General features: G+C 45.3%; 2 protein-coding genes across 2 annotated transcripts; both read left to right on the forward strand.

Moving 5' to 3' along the window:
- The first annotated feature begins 450 nt into the window (after positions 1 to 450).
- LOC123413624 (mediator of RNA polymerase II transcription subunit 10b-like) lies at positions 451 to 2,765 on the forward strand. The gene is made up of 5 exons (XM_045106560.1): positions 451 to 680; positions 799 to 879; positions 977 to 1,079; positions 2,147 to 2,236; positions 2,694 to 2,765. The coding sequence occupies exons 1-5, from the start codon at positions 451 to 453 to the stop codon at positions 2,763 to 2,765; spliced, it is 576 nt and encodes a 191-aa protein (XP_044962495.1).
- Positions 2,766 to 5,815: 3,050 nt separating this feature from the next.
- On the forward strand, positions 5,816 to 11,549 carry LOC123410652 (serine/arginine repetitive matrix protein 2). Its single transcript, XM_045103593.1, has 8 exons — positions 5,816 to 6,563; positions 7,539 to 7,700; positions 8,041 to 8,136; positions 8,231 to 8,323; positions 9,190 to 9,294; positions 10,127 to 10,267; positions 10,358 to 10,645; positions 10,917 to 11,549. Exons 1-8 carry the CDS (start codon positions 5,967 to 5,969, stop codon positions 11,205 to 11,207), a joined length of 1,773 nt encoding a protein of 590 aa, XP_044959528.1. The 5' UTR covers positions 5,816 to 5,966; the 3' UTR covers positions 11,208 to 11,549.
- The last annotated feature ends 3,247 nt before the right edge of the window (positions 11,550 to 14,796 follow it).

Consider the following 14,796-nt stretch of genomic DNA (forward strand, 5'->3'; position numbering starts at 1 on the left):
GGCGGCTGGCCGCGGCGGGGGAGCTGGGCCACGCGCTGGAGGCCGTGCGCTGGCGCACGCCCGCCCCGACGTGCTCTACGTCAACGTCGGCGACGGTGACTCGGACCACGCGGGCGAGGGATGCGGCGCGCCAGAAGGCCCTGGTGGCCGGGTCGCCGAGGACGCGGCGCACGCCCCATGGCGCGCGGAAGGCGCACGCCACGCCTTTGACCCCGACCGCCGCTGCTGGCTCCGCCTCCCCTTCACCTCCTTCCTCCCCCACTAGGCCTTCTCCCCCGTCGCCTCCTCCGGCTCCCTCCTCTACCTCTGGATCGAGACCGGCCCACCCCCCGCGCCCCTCCCTTCCTCCTCCTCCTCAACGTCGTTGCCCGCAGCCAGCGCAGCCCACCCGCCCAAGGCGCTCGCCGTCTACAACCCGCTGGCGGGCACCTACCGCCTGCTGACTTCGCCATGGACAGCACTGCCCCGAACTCTTCTTCCGCCGCCGTCGTCGCCGTCGCCGCCGCGGCCGCGGCCGCTTCCGGTAATGGTGTACAAGGGGGAACGGGAGGGGTCCCGTCGAAGCAGAACCTGGCGCAGGTCACGGGCTTGATCCAAAAGACCCTGGGCCTGCTCCACCAGCTCAACCTCAGCGTCTCCTCCTTCAGCTCCGCGTCCCAGCTCCCCCTCCTCCAGCGCCTGTAAGCTCCCTCGCTTCCCCGCACCACCCGCGGCAGACCTCCCCGGCGACCCCCTTTTAATCCCGTAGCTTTTCTGCGTGCGCGGATCCCTTAGGGTTTGGTGTGTTGTATGGTGCAGGAACGCGCTCGTGGCAGAGCTCGACACGATGCAGAAGCTCGCCGACGGGTGCAACATCCAGGTGCCCATGGAGGTCGTCAAGTGAGATCCTTTAGTCTCTTCTCTTGCTCTGTCGCTCATTGCCGTTGACCCTCTCGCCTGAACTGTGTGTGTTCCTGATTGTTGCTTGCGTTGTTAGTTTGATTGATGATGGGAAGAACCCCGATGAGTTCACCAAGGACGTGCTCAACAGCTGCATCGCCAAGAACCAGATCACCAAGGGCAGGACCGATGCTTTCAAGGTAAGTATGGCTTGCATCGTTGTTAAGTGTGGACAAGTTCGTCTGTGAACCAATCGTACCCATAGATATGCTCGATACAGTTTGTAGTATTTTAGGACACAGTGGATGAAGATTAGCGACACTGACAAAGCTTGTTGATCTATTTCGAGTGGAACTTTTTGATGAAAACATAACTGGTATTACTGCCAGGGAAGTCTTCTTTTCATATAAGTCGACATTGGTGTAGTTTGAAGGGGATACATTGTGTTGGCCATGTGAAAAGGAACCAGCATAGCCCTGTCACTCGATATAGTTGCATCCAAATTACAATCACGGGAATCCATCTCTGTTTTCATGAATTAAATTCCATTATGCAATTCAGTTGCACTATGACAACTTATTCTCAGGAAAAATAGAATCACCCCCTTCCTATCCACCTTAAATTGGTAATGGTGTACAAACTACTGTCAATCAATTCTTAAGGAGACTTTCCATATTCAAAGCTTTCTGGTGTTCCATGTTACCCCCATTTTAGGACCAGTGTTCATTGTTGTTGTTGATGCAGATTCCTGTCACTGTATTATCGAGCTTTATAAGAAGGGTAGATGCAATTTTATATCCAATATGTGTATATAATTTATGAAACTGATGTATACCTCAAACTCTGAGGCCTACCATTTTGTAGTGTTCGTTATGATATATTGGTGCACGGATAACCGTGAGTTCAGTTTGTGACAAGACTATCTTGGTCGTGATTAGGAGGGGCTACTTTTCATTTCACCGCCTCGTATCCTCATAGCTACGTTTGTACTACTTCTGATTATGATTCAAGCTGTGCATTCATTTCGCCAAGTTTACCCTGCCATTTTTCTTCTGTGATGTTTTGCTTCCAACTCTAGGCACTGAGTTCGTATGACTTTTGTACACTGATATATATCCTGAACTCTTGATCAAAATAGACGCAAGAAGCTCGTATAATTGTTTCCTCTACGATTATGATACTTTTTGTCTGTGTTTTATACGATCTTCAAGAGGAGCTGGTTCACGATTACAATTGTGAAATAATATTGTCAATATGTTTGTCTCAGAGCCTAAGGAAGCATCTTCTTGAGGAGCTGGAAGAAGCTTTTCCACACGACGTTGAAGCATACAGGCAGATACGTGCTACTTCTGCTGCTGTAAGTGGAAATACGCATGCATTCTTAGGATCGGCTGTTCCTTCACATGTTTATCTTCACTAAATTTTTTGTTTAACGCTCATCTTCCAGTCGACCAGTAACAGTGTAGTGATCATATTTTACTACTTTAGCAATCATATGCAGCTCCATGTTTTAGTTATCACATCGCTCAATGCATCTTTCGCTCCCTTCCCGAAGTTGTGAGAGCAAGACCTGTATATATCTATGTTTTGTTGGAACCTGCTACTTAAGCCGATTTTGGTGTCAAGACTTAATCTAGGTGAGGTCAGAATTTACTTTTGTGTTGGTGATACATTCTTTGTAGATTTACACAACTACGGTTTCGTCCTGCTAATTTTTAGCTTTCAGATTGGATTGTTAAATGAGCGTAAAATAATTCTTATTCATTCATTTGTATTTTGCTGCTTTAGCTTCTCATTGACTCATTTTTATCCAGGAGTCAAAGAGGTTGGCTCAGTCCCAAAGTGCTCTTTCTAATGGAGATGTCAAAGTGAAACCTGAGCATTGACAGAAGGACCCAAGTGCAAAGAGCAAGATCTTTCTTTATATTTGCTATAGTTTTTCTTAGGAAGGTTTTGTGAACCAACAACTAATATAACCTTGTATTCTCTGCTGCCCCCTCATAGGAGTGATCAATATTTGCTGTGAATTACCTGTATTGAAGTGAATAATTTGTGCCTATGAAACTAGCTACTCAGCTAGATTTGCATGGAATCTTATTTTGAAGGTCTCATCGGAACGAACCTAACGATGAAGACGAATCTTCAATCAAATTATTAATCTGTGAGATAAATCATTTTTAAAATTTTAAAAAACATTTAATACGATGATTTAATCATGAGGTAGAAGATTCTTGCAAGTGCATGAACCGCCACATGGGAGAGCTGTTATCCGGTGCTTCTTCTTGGATTTTTCCCTTTTCTGATATTGTGTGTGTTGTGTATAACAGGTCGTTATGTTTGTTCCAAGCACAAACAGTGCACAAAATTATAAATGAAACTGTTAATCATAGAAAATCAATTAATTATAATAATAAAAATATAAAGACCGACTTTTATTAAATTTATAGCCCGTTGCAACGCACGGGCATTTGTACTAGTATAACCTACATGTTAAGATGCTGAAGACTATGATTGGCCAAGTTGTGAATACTATTACCTCAGTATTACAACATATATCTATTAATAAAGTAAATAAGTATTTTTAGTCTGTCATGCTGTTTTATAAAAAAACCTCTAATGTTTTGACATTAAACCCGAAGTACATATCAAATGTTTTTTAAAATACTAATATCTTCTAAACCATATTTTCAAAATTAACATGCTATATATGAATTTGATTAGAAAAATATGTAAAATATGAATATGATGTTATTTTACTTATTAACAACTTAAAAAGTACTATCTAGGATGCAATCTTAATCAATAATGCATTATTTGTCTCTTTTTTGTACCGGTACTGATTCGTATTGGCAATGAACACCTCAGCAAAATCAGGACTGGGTACGAAATTAAAGATAAATTTTCTAGAAACACCCAATAAATAAGTACATGCATGACAAGAAACAAATGAAGAACCCAATAAAGATGAGATATCCGCTATAAAAAAATAAAAAATAATATGCAAAGGAGATCCGATAAAGATGAGATGTTCCGCTATTCTCCTATATATAAGAAGAATAAAAAGAGGACATGCATGAAAAAAACTAAAAAGGAGACATGCATGACAAAAAATGAAATAAAATACATATTTTATAACATATAAATAGTGATGAAACAGTGACCAATACCTATGAGATGTATGGCAAACAGTGATAAAATAGGGGCACAATTACCTGCGTCCACACGAGGCCATACAAAAATATTCTTTTCTAAACAAAAAAATCTATCTTTATGATTAGAAAATCATGCATATCTTTTTAACAACTCGTCATGCATTTAAGAAATATACACCTGAAAAAACTGTTCAAGAGGTATCCTAAGTTGGTGATGCTTAAACTAAAAACCGGCTTGGATGCATACATGTCTCCGTAGTGTGCTAATATTTAATTGTTTATTTTTGTCGTTTTTCTTTACTAGCCCGTAACGATACTCTATTTCACCCATGGCATGAATAAATGCATGATCACTTACCCATTTCTTTGCATGAATTAAATCTGCATGCAAGATGTATTGAAATAGAATACATGTGTGATCTTGAACTGCGCTTCGTAGGCTAAGACCATCTTTGTTTAAACTATAGCTACAAATTCCCTGATTATAGACTATTTTTTATAAATTAAACGCGTGTGGTATTTTTTCTCTTCCCTTGCAACGCACGAACATTTTTACTAGTACAAGACCATAGAAAAAAATATGATATGGTTTGGTTCTAGGCGGCTAAATTTCGTGTTTTGATCCTTTTTGATAGTTGATCTAGATTTGACCCTAGTTTGTAGAAAAAAATCAAATCTAACCCTTTTCTTACCGCAAGGCGTCATGGCAGTAGGGTACAACAGCCTGGCGCCAAAGTCTTCGATGGTAGGCAACTTGACCACGTCAGGCAACACATCCCTATCGCCACACGGGTGGTAGGGTGTGCAACCCTACCGCCAAGGCGTTCGATGGTAGGTGCGTGCACACCTTGCGTTTGCAACTTAGATTTTTATTTTATGGTAGAACGTATAACCCTATCGTCAGGGACCTTGTCGATAGGCTGTTATATCCTACCGTCATGGATTGTGACGGTAAGAAAATGATGGGATTTCAAATTTTTTATAAATTAGGATAAAGTCTGAATCCACTATAAAAAAAAAATCAAAAACACGAAATTTTGCCCTCCTCGAGTACCAAGAGTCGCGGTTCGTGCGTTCCAAAAGCAAAAAAGATCAGCACGAGGCGCAGGCAGGGGGACAGAAGAGCAGGAGGGCCCGAGGCGCAACTATTATCCCCACTGCACGCTGCAGCCGCCTTCGGAAAGCTGAGCGGCCCACTGATCGACGTAGAGCAAGTCGAGCTACGAGCTGTGCCCCGCAACTTCAAAATTTCCCGCTAGTTTCCCCCCCGGCTCGCCCCCACGAGCAGCCAGTTCATTCTCAGACACGGCACAGCAGTAGCAGCTGAGCTCTGCATCGCAGACGGCGTGCGTGCGTGGCTCCGTCGAACTGCGGTGGTTGGCGCTCGGCGGAGCACACGAGGGCAGGCCACGGGCGACCGACCGACGCCGACGCGTCGGCATGGCAGCAACGTCCAACGACCCACAGCCCGTCCCCCGTGCCAACGTTTCCCCCCCGGCGTAATAAATGCTTGCACGGCTGGACAATCATTTCCTTTCCTGCAGCGGCACAGCGCAGTTACGATTCATTCACGTGCCGACGAAACGGATGATCGTTTGAATCCCCCCTCAAAGCCCGGCCGGGTTTCGGTTTTCGAATTTCGAATTCGAAACCTCCCCCCGACCGCCCGACGCGCACGCCATCGCTCGGGGCCCAACGCCCGATGACAGGCGGGCCCGGGGCGCACGTTGTTGTACGGGCGCGGTGCTACCAAAGTCCAGACTCCAGAGGGGGGGAAAGGGATTTTCGTGTCGATTTCGCTCGGCGCACTCGAGGCCCGTTCGCCTCGCCATTCCCGTTCGTTATCTGGTCCGGTAGTGCTGTGCTGCCTGCTGCGACAAGCACAGGAGCTGTGGGGGTTAGCGGCGGCAGCTCGAAACCCTAGCCGCTGCGGCGATGGCGGCGGCGACGGCGAGGAGGGACGCGTTCGGGGCCGCGGCGCGCGGCCGGACGCCCGACGGCGCGGGCGGCGGGGGCAGCCTCCGCCGGTCGAGGAGCCTGAACCGGTTCCCGCCGCCGTCGCCGTCCCCGGAGGACGCGCCGACGCCCTCCTCGAGGTTCGTGACCAAGGTGCGGGGCGGGGGGCCGTCGGGCGGCTTTCCGGAGATCAGCCTCGACGACCTGGCGGACGAGTTCTTCCGGGCCAGGGTGGAGTCCGAGGACGACGACGAGGAGGTGGTGGTGCAGCGCGGGGACGACGACTCGCGCGGGCGGCTCAGGTTCCCCGCGCCCGCCGAGAAGGGCCGCGGCGCCCGGCGGAGCTCCACCGCGCGGTACGCCAGAGAGACGGCCTCGTCCAGGCAGCGCGAGCGCTCGGTGTCGCGGCCCCCGCCGGAGCGGCGGGCCGGGGCCTCCGCGGCTGAAAATGGGGCCGTCGCCGCCAGGAGGCAGAGGTATGCCTCGGTGGATCGGCGCGCCTCGATTGGCCGGCAACGGTATGCCTCGGTGGACCGCCGTGCCTCCACGGACCGGCAGCGGTGGTGTGAATCGGATGTAAGTTCCAGTAGCATTTCACGTTTGAATCTAGTACTGTATTTCTTAACCCAAAATAGCATCTCTTTTTTAGTTTTTTTTTATCCGAGTCTATTTGATGTTTGAATTTATAACAGTGTTAATTACGTACCCTAGTCTAGTTGATCAGATTGAATAGATGAGATGGAGTAAGTAGACCCCGTATCAGATGCACTAGGAATAAACACTGATGCTTGTCATGATAAGCCAGAAATGAGCAATTGGTTATGTTTTACTGTTTCTTAGTTCATGCTTTACAATTGACATTCACATGCCTTTGCACTTTTTCCTTTGGTATTTCCTGTGTTCTTGTTTAGATCTATTATGGACAATCCAAAATTAATATTAGATTGGAGGAAGTGGGGAATTATATTATACAACAGATATACGTTGCCAATTGTATGCCCATGACAATAGGATGCTTTCCATGGAAATAAGACGGTTTATTATTTGGAATTCAACAGCAGAATGTCCTACACAATGTCAATTTTTCTTGTAACAAAACAAGTGACTGGAATCACTGTGAAGTCATTTTTTTATCCTCTGTTCCTTCGCAAGTAGGTAAACGTAATGCCGTTGATAGCTTGAAATTAAGTATATATTTTTTCAAATTATTGCCAGGAGCTCTGCCTTTTCATTGGTAGAATGAAATTAAGAATGCCCTAATGTTATCTATGAGTTCTGAATAGTGTTCAAAACTAGGCTATCACTCTGCTTTATTATTGCTAATGTGCCTTTTAATTTTAACTCCTAGTGCGCTTTGTTCAATTCTCGTCAAAGTCAGTAATCATCCGATTCCTTGTTTTTGCCTTTTGATCGTGCACTTTGTGTTCCCATTATCACCTTCCGGTTTATTCTGCTTGAACAACATAAAAAACTTAACCTGTATTCCTGCAATTCATTGCATCTAGTATGTTTAATGCTGCTTCTAATTTTCTTTTCCATTTATGGTTGCAGAATGATATGGATTTTTCTCGCCGGTCTGGTTCTAGGGGCACAAATACCAAATCTAGCAATGGCCATAGTCTGCAGAATTCACTTAATAAGTCTAAAGTGAATCAGACTCTGACAAGGTCTACAAGTCAAAATGATTTTGTACATTTACGAGACAGCGGCTCAGTGAGTACCTCTCATCTTGTATTTTCTGTGTTGCTAGAAATTATTGATCACTGATTAGGCCCTTGCTATTTATGGATGTGAAAAATGTATCATCTTTTAAATATTAGTTTCTGTACGAAAAGTTGCAATATAGCTGGTGCACAGTGCAATTAGTTTCTGTTGCAGTGATGCAACATGGTGTGTAATAGTTCTATTTGTGGTGTGCTTTTTTTTAGGGGGAGGAAATTTGTGCTGTCTGTTTCTTGGTGCATAATAACAATTGACACTGTCATGTGTCGTGGGCTCATTTTTTTTTGTGGTTGAAATTCGACATTGAATATATTCGTGTTGATATTTGCAGAGCCATTCTTCGTTAACTGATGATGAATCTAGGGATGCTCATTCTTTTCATAGCAGAAGTAACAGTGGAAATCGGGCTGTTTATTCCCAGGAGAAGGTTGATTTCACAATATTATTTCAAATTCCCACAACTAGAGTTTTGGAAGACCTAGCATTTAATAGATATGTGTTTTATGTTATCATTGGAGCAGCCAATTGAAGATAATGATTCAAATGTGCTGTATGATGTGATGCGTAAAGAAGTGAGGCAAGCTGTTGAAGAAATCAGAACTCAGCTTGAGAAGGTAACTTTTCCAGAAACCTTTGCTTATTTTCTTGTGCTGCACTAGTTCTTTCAAGCTACTTATATTTACTAGGGTTTGAGTGTTACAATGGAAGGGATCAATTCAAGGTGCAACAATGCCCCCTCCACTCCACCTCTTAAAGAATTTTCAAATATTTCACATTAGTGCTACCATGTTGAGCATGGATGATGTTACTGGTTGATGACCAGGATTACATTGGTTATGCTGAGGTGTTAGGACAATGAAATGTCATCAAAATTGTTTTTGTTTCCACCTTGATTGTAGTGCTTTGAGAAATGACTGAGGATAATAGGGTGTTGCTATACTGATTTCTCAAAACCATAAGTGAAAAACGTAAAAAATATATCATCAGTAAACCTGCTTGGTGTGGTTCTGAACAAACATGTTTGAGTACTTAGTCGAAGGAGTTGGTATTGTCTTGTTGTTTATAATATATATAAACATGCATGATCTTGATTCATAAAGTCTATATCCTAGAACTGAACATGTCATTTTTCCACTGAGGAATAAGCAGAAAACTAAACGAAAAGTTGAAAACAACACAGCTTCTTGGTCAACAATGGTGAGGACTAACTAATGACATTGATGCCTCAAAAGTAGTATCTCTTTTGATCAATATGAGCTTTAGTCTAATCTGTTTGTAGTATATTTTAGAGCTGGATTCTAAAAAGTTTAATTGTTGAATAGTCATCACTCATAACACATGTCTTCTGTTTTGCCCACACGGAAAGCTCTTATCTTGCTCATCTGCTGCCTGCAGTAATGCTATTCAGTGTTACTCATACATTCTAAATTATACGATTCAGTAACTCTGACTATCTTTTCTTTGACCATGCATTGTTCAGGCCGTGACAAAATCTGAACCTTCAGAAAAGGCAAGAAGTGATGATACGCAACCAACCCAGGTTATTGGTGAGCTCCGTAGAAACTACACTAGCAAGTTGGAAGAGGTATGATTTAGTGGAATCCAGAAGTTTTTCCTTTCTGTGTTTTTTTTTCCGATAAAGGGCATTTTATTACTTAAAAGATTTAAGCAGTACACCCGGCCTCTGCATAACTAAGATGCACACAGCCACATGCAAATACAAGTTCCAGATAAGCAAAAAGGTGAAATACAATTAATTAATTGTAGGTTGTATAACGCTTAAGACGTAGGAGGACCAATCCGAAGATCATGCTGCCATCCATGTCGGGTAAAAGTATCCCTCGCCGTGGCCTCCAATCGTGTACACACCTCCGTAAACAGGTCTCGATACTCCACACGTTGTAGAAACGACCATAAACGGAGCGTACCGGTACATCTGTAGATAACCTGCATAAGGGAAGTACTTTTATCATTAAAAATCTTATCATTTCTACACAGCCAAAGCGACCAAATAATGGCAAGCGCTCCCACCCTGAGAAGAATTCTAAACTTGTAGCCTATACCATGTAACCTGTTGCCGAATATATTAGCAACACTACGTGGAGGATACAAGCCAGAAGCTACTTGGATGACTGACCATATAGAACGAGGCAATTTGCATTGAAAAAACAAGTGTTTTATCGTCTCGTCGTGATGACAAAACACACGTTGTGTACTTCCATGCCAATTCCTCTTAATAAGATTATCTTTGGTAAGAATGATTCCTCGGCAAAGATACCACGCAAATATTTTGATCTTAAGTGGAATCTTCATCTTCCAAATCTTCTTGTTTTTATCAACTGGCACTTCTGTCTGGATCAGAGCACTATACATAGAATCTTTCTGTGTTTAGGCTCAATTCTTTCATTGTCTTGCAGTCAGAGAAGAGGAAGCAGGAATTACTAGCTCAATTGGCGGCAGAAGAACAACGTGGTCATGAACTCACAAAAATAGTTAAAGAATTACTGCCTACTACTAAGAAGAATGTTAAACCGGAGAAGCCGCCACCACGTAGAAGAGTAAGCTTTCTTGGTCGTTTGCTGACTTGCTGTATACTTCTTCTGTTATTGAGAATATACAATTCAATTTTTCATGTATATTTGTTTCAGAGGAGCAATGATAGAGCAAGGATGTCAAAATGCCTTACCAAAGAGGCCGAGCTATACTTTGAAGATTTCCTTTCAAATGTTGAAGATACCGATTTTTCATCGTTTGATGGTGAAAGAAGTGACGCGAGTTCAACTAGACGAGATGTGGTACTTCGTGCCATGGCGGAAACTCATGTAGTCCTTCCGAAAGTTGCACCACCTGTGGTGTCAGATGGTGTTGTCCTTCCCTGGTTGCAATGGGAAACTAGCAACGATCTACATGCCTCCCCCACCACAATCAAGACACAGGTAACATTGGACTAAACTATTTCTTACAGAAATAGATCAATCAATTGGTTTCTACTAGTATGTTGCACTGCTTGTGTAGTTGTATTCAACAATTCATTTTACACAAGGAAATGAACAACATTATATGTATCTTGTTCTAAAATAAACCTCCAGACAAACAATCCATTTGTTTGTAGTACGGAAATTGACGAACTTATAGTACTAGTATTTATCTTGTTCTGTATGCATTATAAAATCTTATTTCAAGTCCCTGATGGACCGTTCTTTTCAGGACGCAAGCACTGCATGCAGCACTAGTAGTCACACCATGAGCAGCCGTGGGAGCTGGAGCCCTGGAGACCATGATAGCTCAGCTGGCTCAAAAGGTGGACTACTCTCCAGGTTTGACGAGGCCGCGACTCGCCTAAGCAGCTGCCCTGATAACAACCGAAGCACGTCGTTCCATGTGGACGACTATCTGCATCTGCGGAGGAGCGAGGATTTCCTCTTTGAGCGATTGAGTCAGAAGCAAAGGATCAACTATGGCGGTCTAACCGTATGCGGGAGATCGACAATAATGTAGATTATTATGGCCTAGGATTCTCCTGCTGGGTTCAGGCGGCGAACATATTTAATGTGCCCAGTTGATAATTGATTGATTGGGTTAAGTTAGGCTAATAAGTGTGTAGATTTAGGGCCTGTTTAGTAGGGAGCTAACTTTGGCTTAGTTTTTTTTTCTTTTTTTTTCTTTCAGAATTTAGCCCATCTTTTGACTTGGTTAACAGAATCCTATCACAGGTTTTGAGTGCAAGATGCATGAGGCATTAGCTGTAAAAATAATAATATCTTGCCTAATGTGTGGCTAGAACCAAACATTCACCTAAGTTGATCATATTTATTTATTTGGTTGGTTACTTCGTGGAAACGAAATGGGAGTTTACATGTGGAACCAAGCATTCACCTAAGTTAGGCTTGCGAAGTTGATTATTTGAGTATCTCCGGCCGTTCGCCCCCCCCCCCTCCTGTTCACCGCATAGTCGCTGATTTCAACCACAATTTCGGATGAAAATTACTTAAATTTGCACGAAATTTGGTTTCATTCATATTTATATAAATTTAAAAACATACATAATAAAAATCTAAAAAAAGATGTCATTCACATTTATATAAATTAAAAAACATACATAATAAAAACCTAAATTTTTTTATGCCGGCGTCGCCTTGAGCCTAGTTCATGCCGAGGAGCTTGTAGAACGTTGTGTAGTCACCGTTGCCGTTGCTCAGTGGGTCGTCCTCGTCCTTGCTGCAGCCCTGCCCTGGGTAGTCACTATGGACGGGCAGGGTCTGCGTGGTCACCTCGTCACTATCGGAGAGGCCGATGACGTCGCCCTCTCCGCGGCCGCGATGCAGCGCGCGAATCTGGCGCTCCATCTCCTCCCGCACGTAGTCGTCGTGCGACCATTTGAGACCGGCGTCGAGGTCGGCGGTCGTGGCCTCGTGCTCCTTCTTCACAACGAAGGTCGCCACAGGCTCCTTCTTCACGATGACAGGCATCACGGGCTCCTTCTTCGGCTTGACCAGGCTATGGTGGTCGCGCGAAGGAGAAGATCAGCGGTGTCCCTCGTTTATGACGAGGTTGATGTCGCGGCTGCGCCGGCCGAGCGGCGTCTCCTCGGGCTCGGGCTTGATGGCGACGGCAGGCGTCGCCGCACTAAAGGATGATGGCGACGTGGTCGTCATGCACCGGGGCAGACACAAGCTCCTGTTCCGGCGCAAGGAAGACGACGGCGGGTACTCCAACGACGGCTCGTTGCCGCCCTCGAGGTGCATGAGGACGCCGTGGAGCGTGCGCATGGGGATGCCCCACCATTGACGGCGGCCGTCGGAGTTATGGCGCCCCTCACCGCTGGGGTGCCGTTAGTGGACCACATCTGCTCTTCGTGGCGACGTTGGAAGTACGCCGTCCACGGGGGATGGTTGTGGGCGGCGTACTTGGGCTGTTGGTACGCATCCTCCGGCAAGGACTCCCGGATCTGCGCGATCTCGACCTGCCACTCGGCGTCGGAGGGTGGCGGTGGCACGGGGACGTTGATGACAAACGAGTATAGAGGATCAATCGTAGTCCTTTCGATAAGTAAGAGTGTCGAACCCAACGAGGAGCGGAAGAAAATGACAAGCGGTTTTCAGCAAGGTAATTTATGCAAGCACAGAAATAGCGGTAACAAATTGTTTGATAGCAAGATAATTGTAACAAGTGACAATTAGCAATAGTGACAATAGGCGCAACAAGGTAGCCCAATCCTTCCGTGGCGAAGGACAGGCCGGAATAGATTCTTATAATAGGCAAAGCGTTCTTGAGGGCACACTAGAATTTTATCTAGTCACTTTCGTCATGTTGGGTTAATTCGCATTTGGTACTTTGATAATTTGATATGTGGTTGGACCGGTGCCTGGGTGTTGTTATTACTTGAACAAACCTCCCACTTATGATTAACCCTCCCGCAATCATCCGCAACTATGAGAAAATATTATGATAAATTCTAACCATAGAATTAAACATAGGGATCCAAATTAGCCCCTTACAGAATAGTGCATAAAGTGGGGTTTAAATTTCTTTCACTCTCGCAACCCACCATTTAAATACTAATCAACAATGCATTTCCTTAGGCCCAAATATGGTGAAGTGTTATGTAGTCGACGTTCACATAACACCACTAAGAGAATCACAACATTCATATCATCAAAATATCGAACGAATATCAACTTCACATGACTACTTGCAACATGACTTCTCCTGTGGCCTGAAGAACAAAAGTAACAACTCACAAGTGATAAACATGCTCATGATCAGAGAGGTATTAAATAGTATATTGGATCTAAACATATGATCTTCCACGAAATAAACCATAAAGCATCAACTACAAGATGTAATCAACACTACTAGTCACACCGTACGTACCGATCCGAGGTTCCGGTACAAGATTGAGAACAAGATATGAACCAGGGTTTTGAGAGGAGATGGTGCCGATGAAGATTGTCCTCCCCAAGATGAGAGGGTTGTTGGTGATGACGATGTCCTCGATTCCCCCTCTAGAAGGGAAGTTCCTCCGGCGGAATCGCTCCGCCGGAGGGCAAAAGTGCTCGTGCCCAGGTTCCACCTCGAGAGGACGGTGCTTCGTCGTGAAAGTCCTCTCCTGATTTTTTTTAGGTTAAAAGGGAATTTATACTAGAAGATGGTCGCCAGAGGTGGGCCAGGGGGGCACTAGACATCAGGCCGTGCCAGGGGGCTGGTGCGCCCTCGTGCCTACCGGGCGCCTGGTAGCCCCCTGTGGAATTTCTTTGCTCCAATATTTTTTATTTATTCCAAAATAAATCTCTGTAAAGTTTCATCCCATTTGGAGATGTGCAAAATAGGTATCTGTGACAAAGGTTTTTCAGGTCCAGAATTCCATCTCCCGGCATTCTCCCTATTGATGTAAACCTTGCATATTATGAGAGAAAATGCGTTAAAATTACTCCACCAAGTGGAAAAAATGCATAAAAACACTATAAATAACAGTAACAAAACATGATGCAAAATGGACTTATCAGACGCCGTCGGCGCTCACACGCCATGCGCTTGGCACGCGCATGTCCGACGGCGTCAGGTAGTTGGCCTCGTAGAGGAGCCGTGCCTCCCACTCATGCACAAAGGAGCGGTCAAAGCCATTGGTCGCCGCTCCGTCACCGGGGAATCGCTCCTCCATGGCCTCGAGGGAGAGAGATTTTTCAACGATGGAAGTGAGAGAGATGGGGAGGGGGTGGATGGCAAGTGTGCGGTGAGCGGCCGCGAGGCACAACTTTATAGCGAGGAGAAGGCGGGATCGGTGTGTACGCGTGGTGGGAAAGGGCGGGACGCTCGGCGACTCGCCATTACTGCGCTGCGAGACCTTGGAAACCCAACCAACGACATGGGAGCCGAGGCGATGAGGGCGAAGCCTCTCGGCGACGCGCGGTAGGTGACTCGGCGGGTCCACGCAGGAGGGATTTGGTGTGATTTTGTTTTCATGCCGAATTCCTTTCCCTTGACGCCCCTAGCATGCTGGATTCGGCCTAGGCCCGCCGACACCAATTTCGGCCCGAACTGGCGAAATTTGGGCTCCTGGGGACGCGACTGGGGCGCTTTGTTGCGT

The sequence above is a fragment of the Hordeum vulgare genome, chromosome 7H, assembly GCF_904849725.1.
Source record: "Hordeum vulgare subsp. vulgare chromosome 7H, MorexV3_pseudomolecules_assembly, whole genome shotgun sequence".
Taxonomy (NCBI): domain Eukaryota; kingdom Viridiplantae; phylum Streptophyta; class Magnoliopsida; order Poales; family Poaceae; genus Hordeum; species Hordeum vulgare.

Bases quoted from the DNA above. Each gene is read 5' to 3' on its own strand.
- LOC123413624 (XM_045106560.1), top strand. From the start codon at position 451: ATGGACAGCACTGCCCCGAACTCTTCTTCCGCCGCCGTCGTCGCCGTC. The intron at 880-976 runs GTGAGATCCTTT...TTGCGTTGTTAG, and splicing joins GTGCCCATGGAGGTCGTCAA to TTTGATTGATGATGGGAAGA. The intron at 1,080-2,146 runs GTAAGTATGGCT...TGTTTGTCTCAG, and splicing joins GCAGGACCGATGCTTTCAAG to AGCCTAAGGAAGCATCTTCT.
- LOC123410652 (XM_045103593.1), top strand. From the start codon at position 5,967: ATGGCGGCGGCGACGGCGAGGAGGGACGCGTTCGGGGCCGCGGCGCGC. The intron at 7,701-8,040 runs GTGAGTACCTCT...TGATATTTGCAG, and splicing joins ATTTACGAGACAGCGGCTCA to AGCCATTCTTCGTTAACTGA. The intron at 8,137-8,230 runs GTTGATTTCACA...TCATTGGAGCAG, and splicing joins CTGTTTATTCCCAGGAGAAG to CCAATTGAAGATAATGATTC.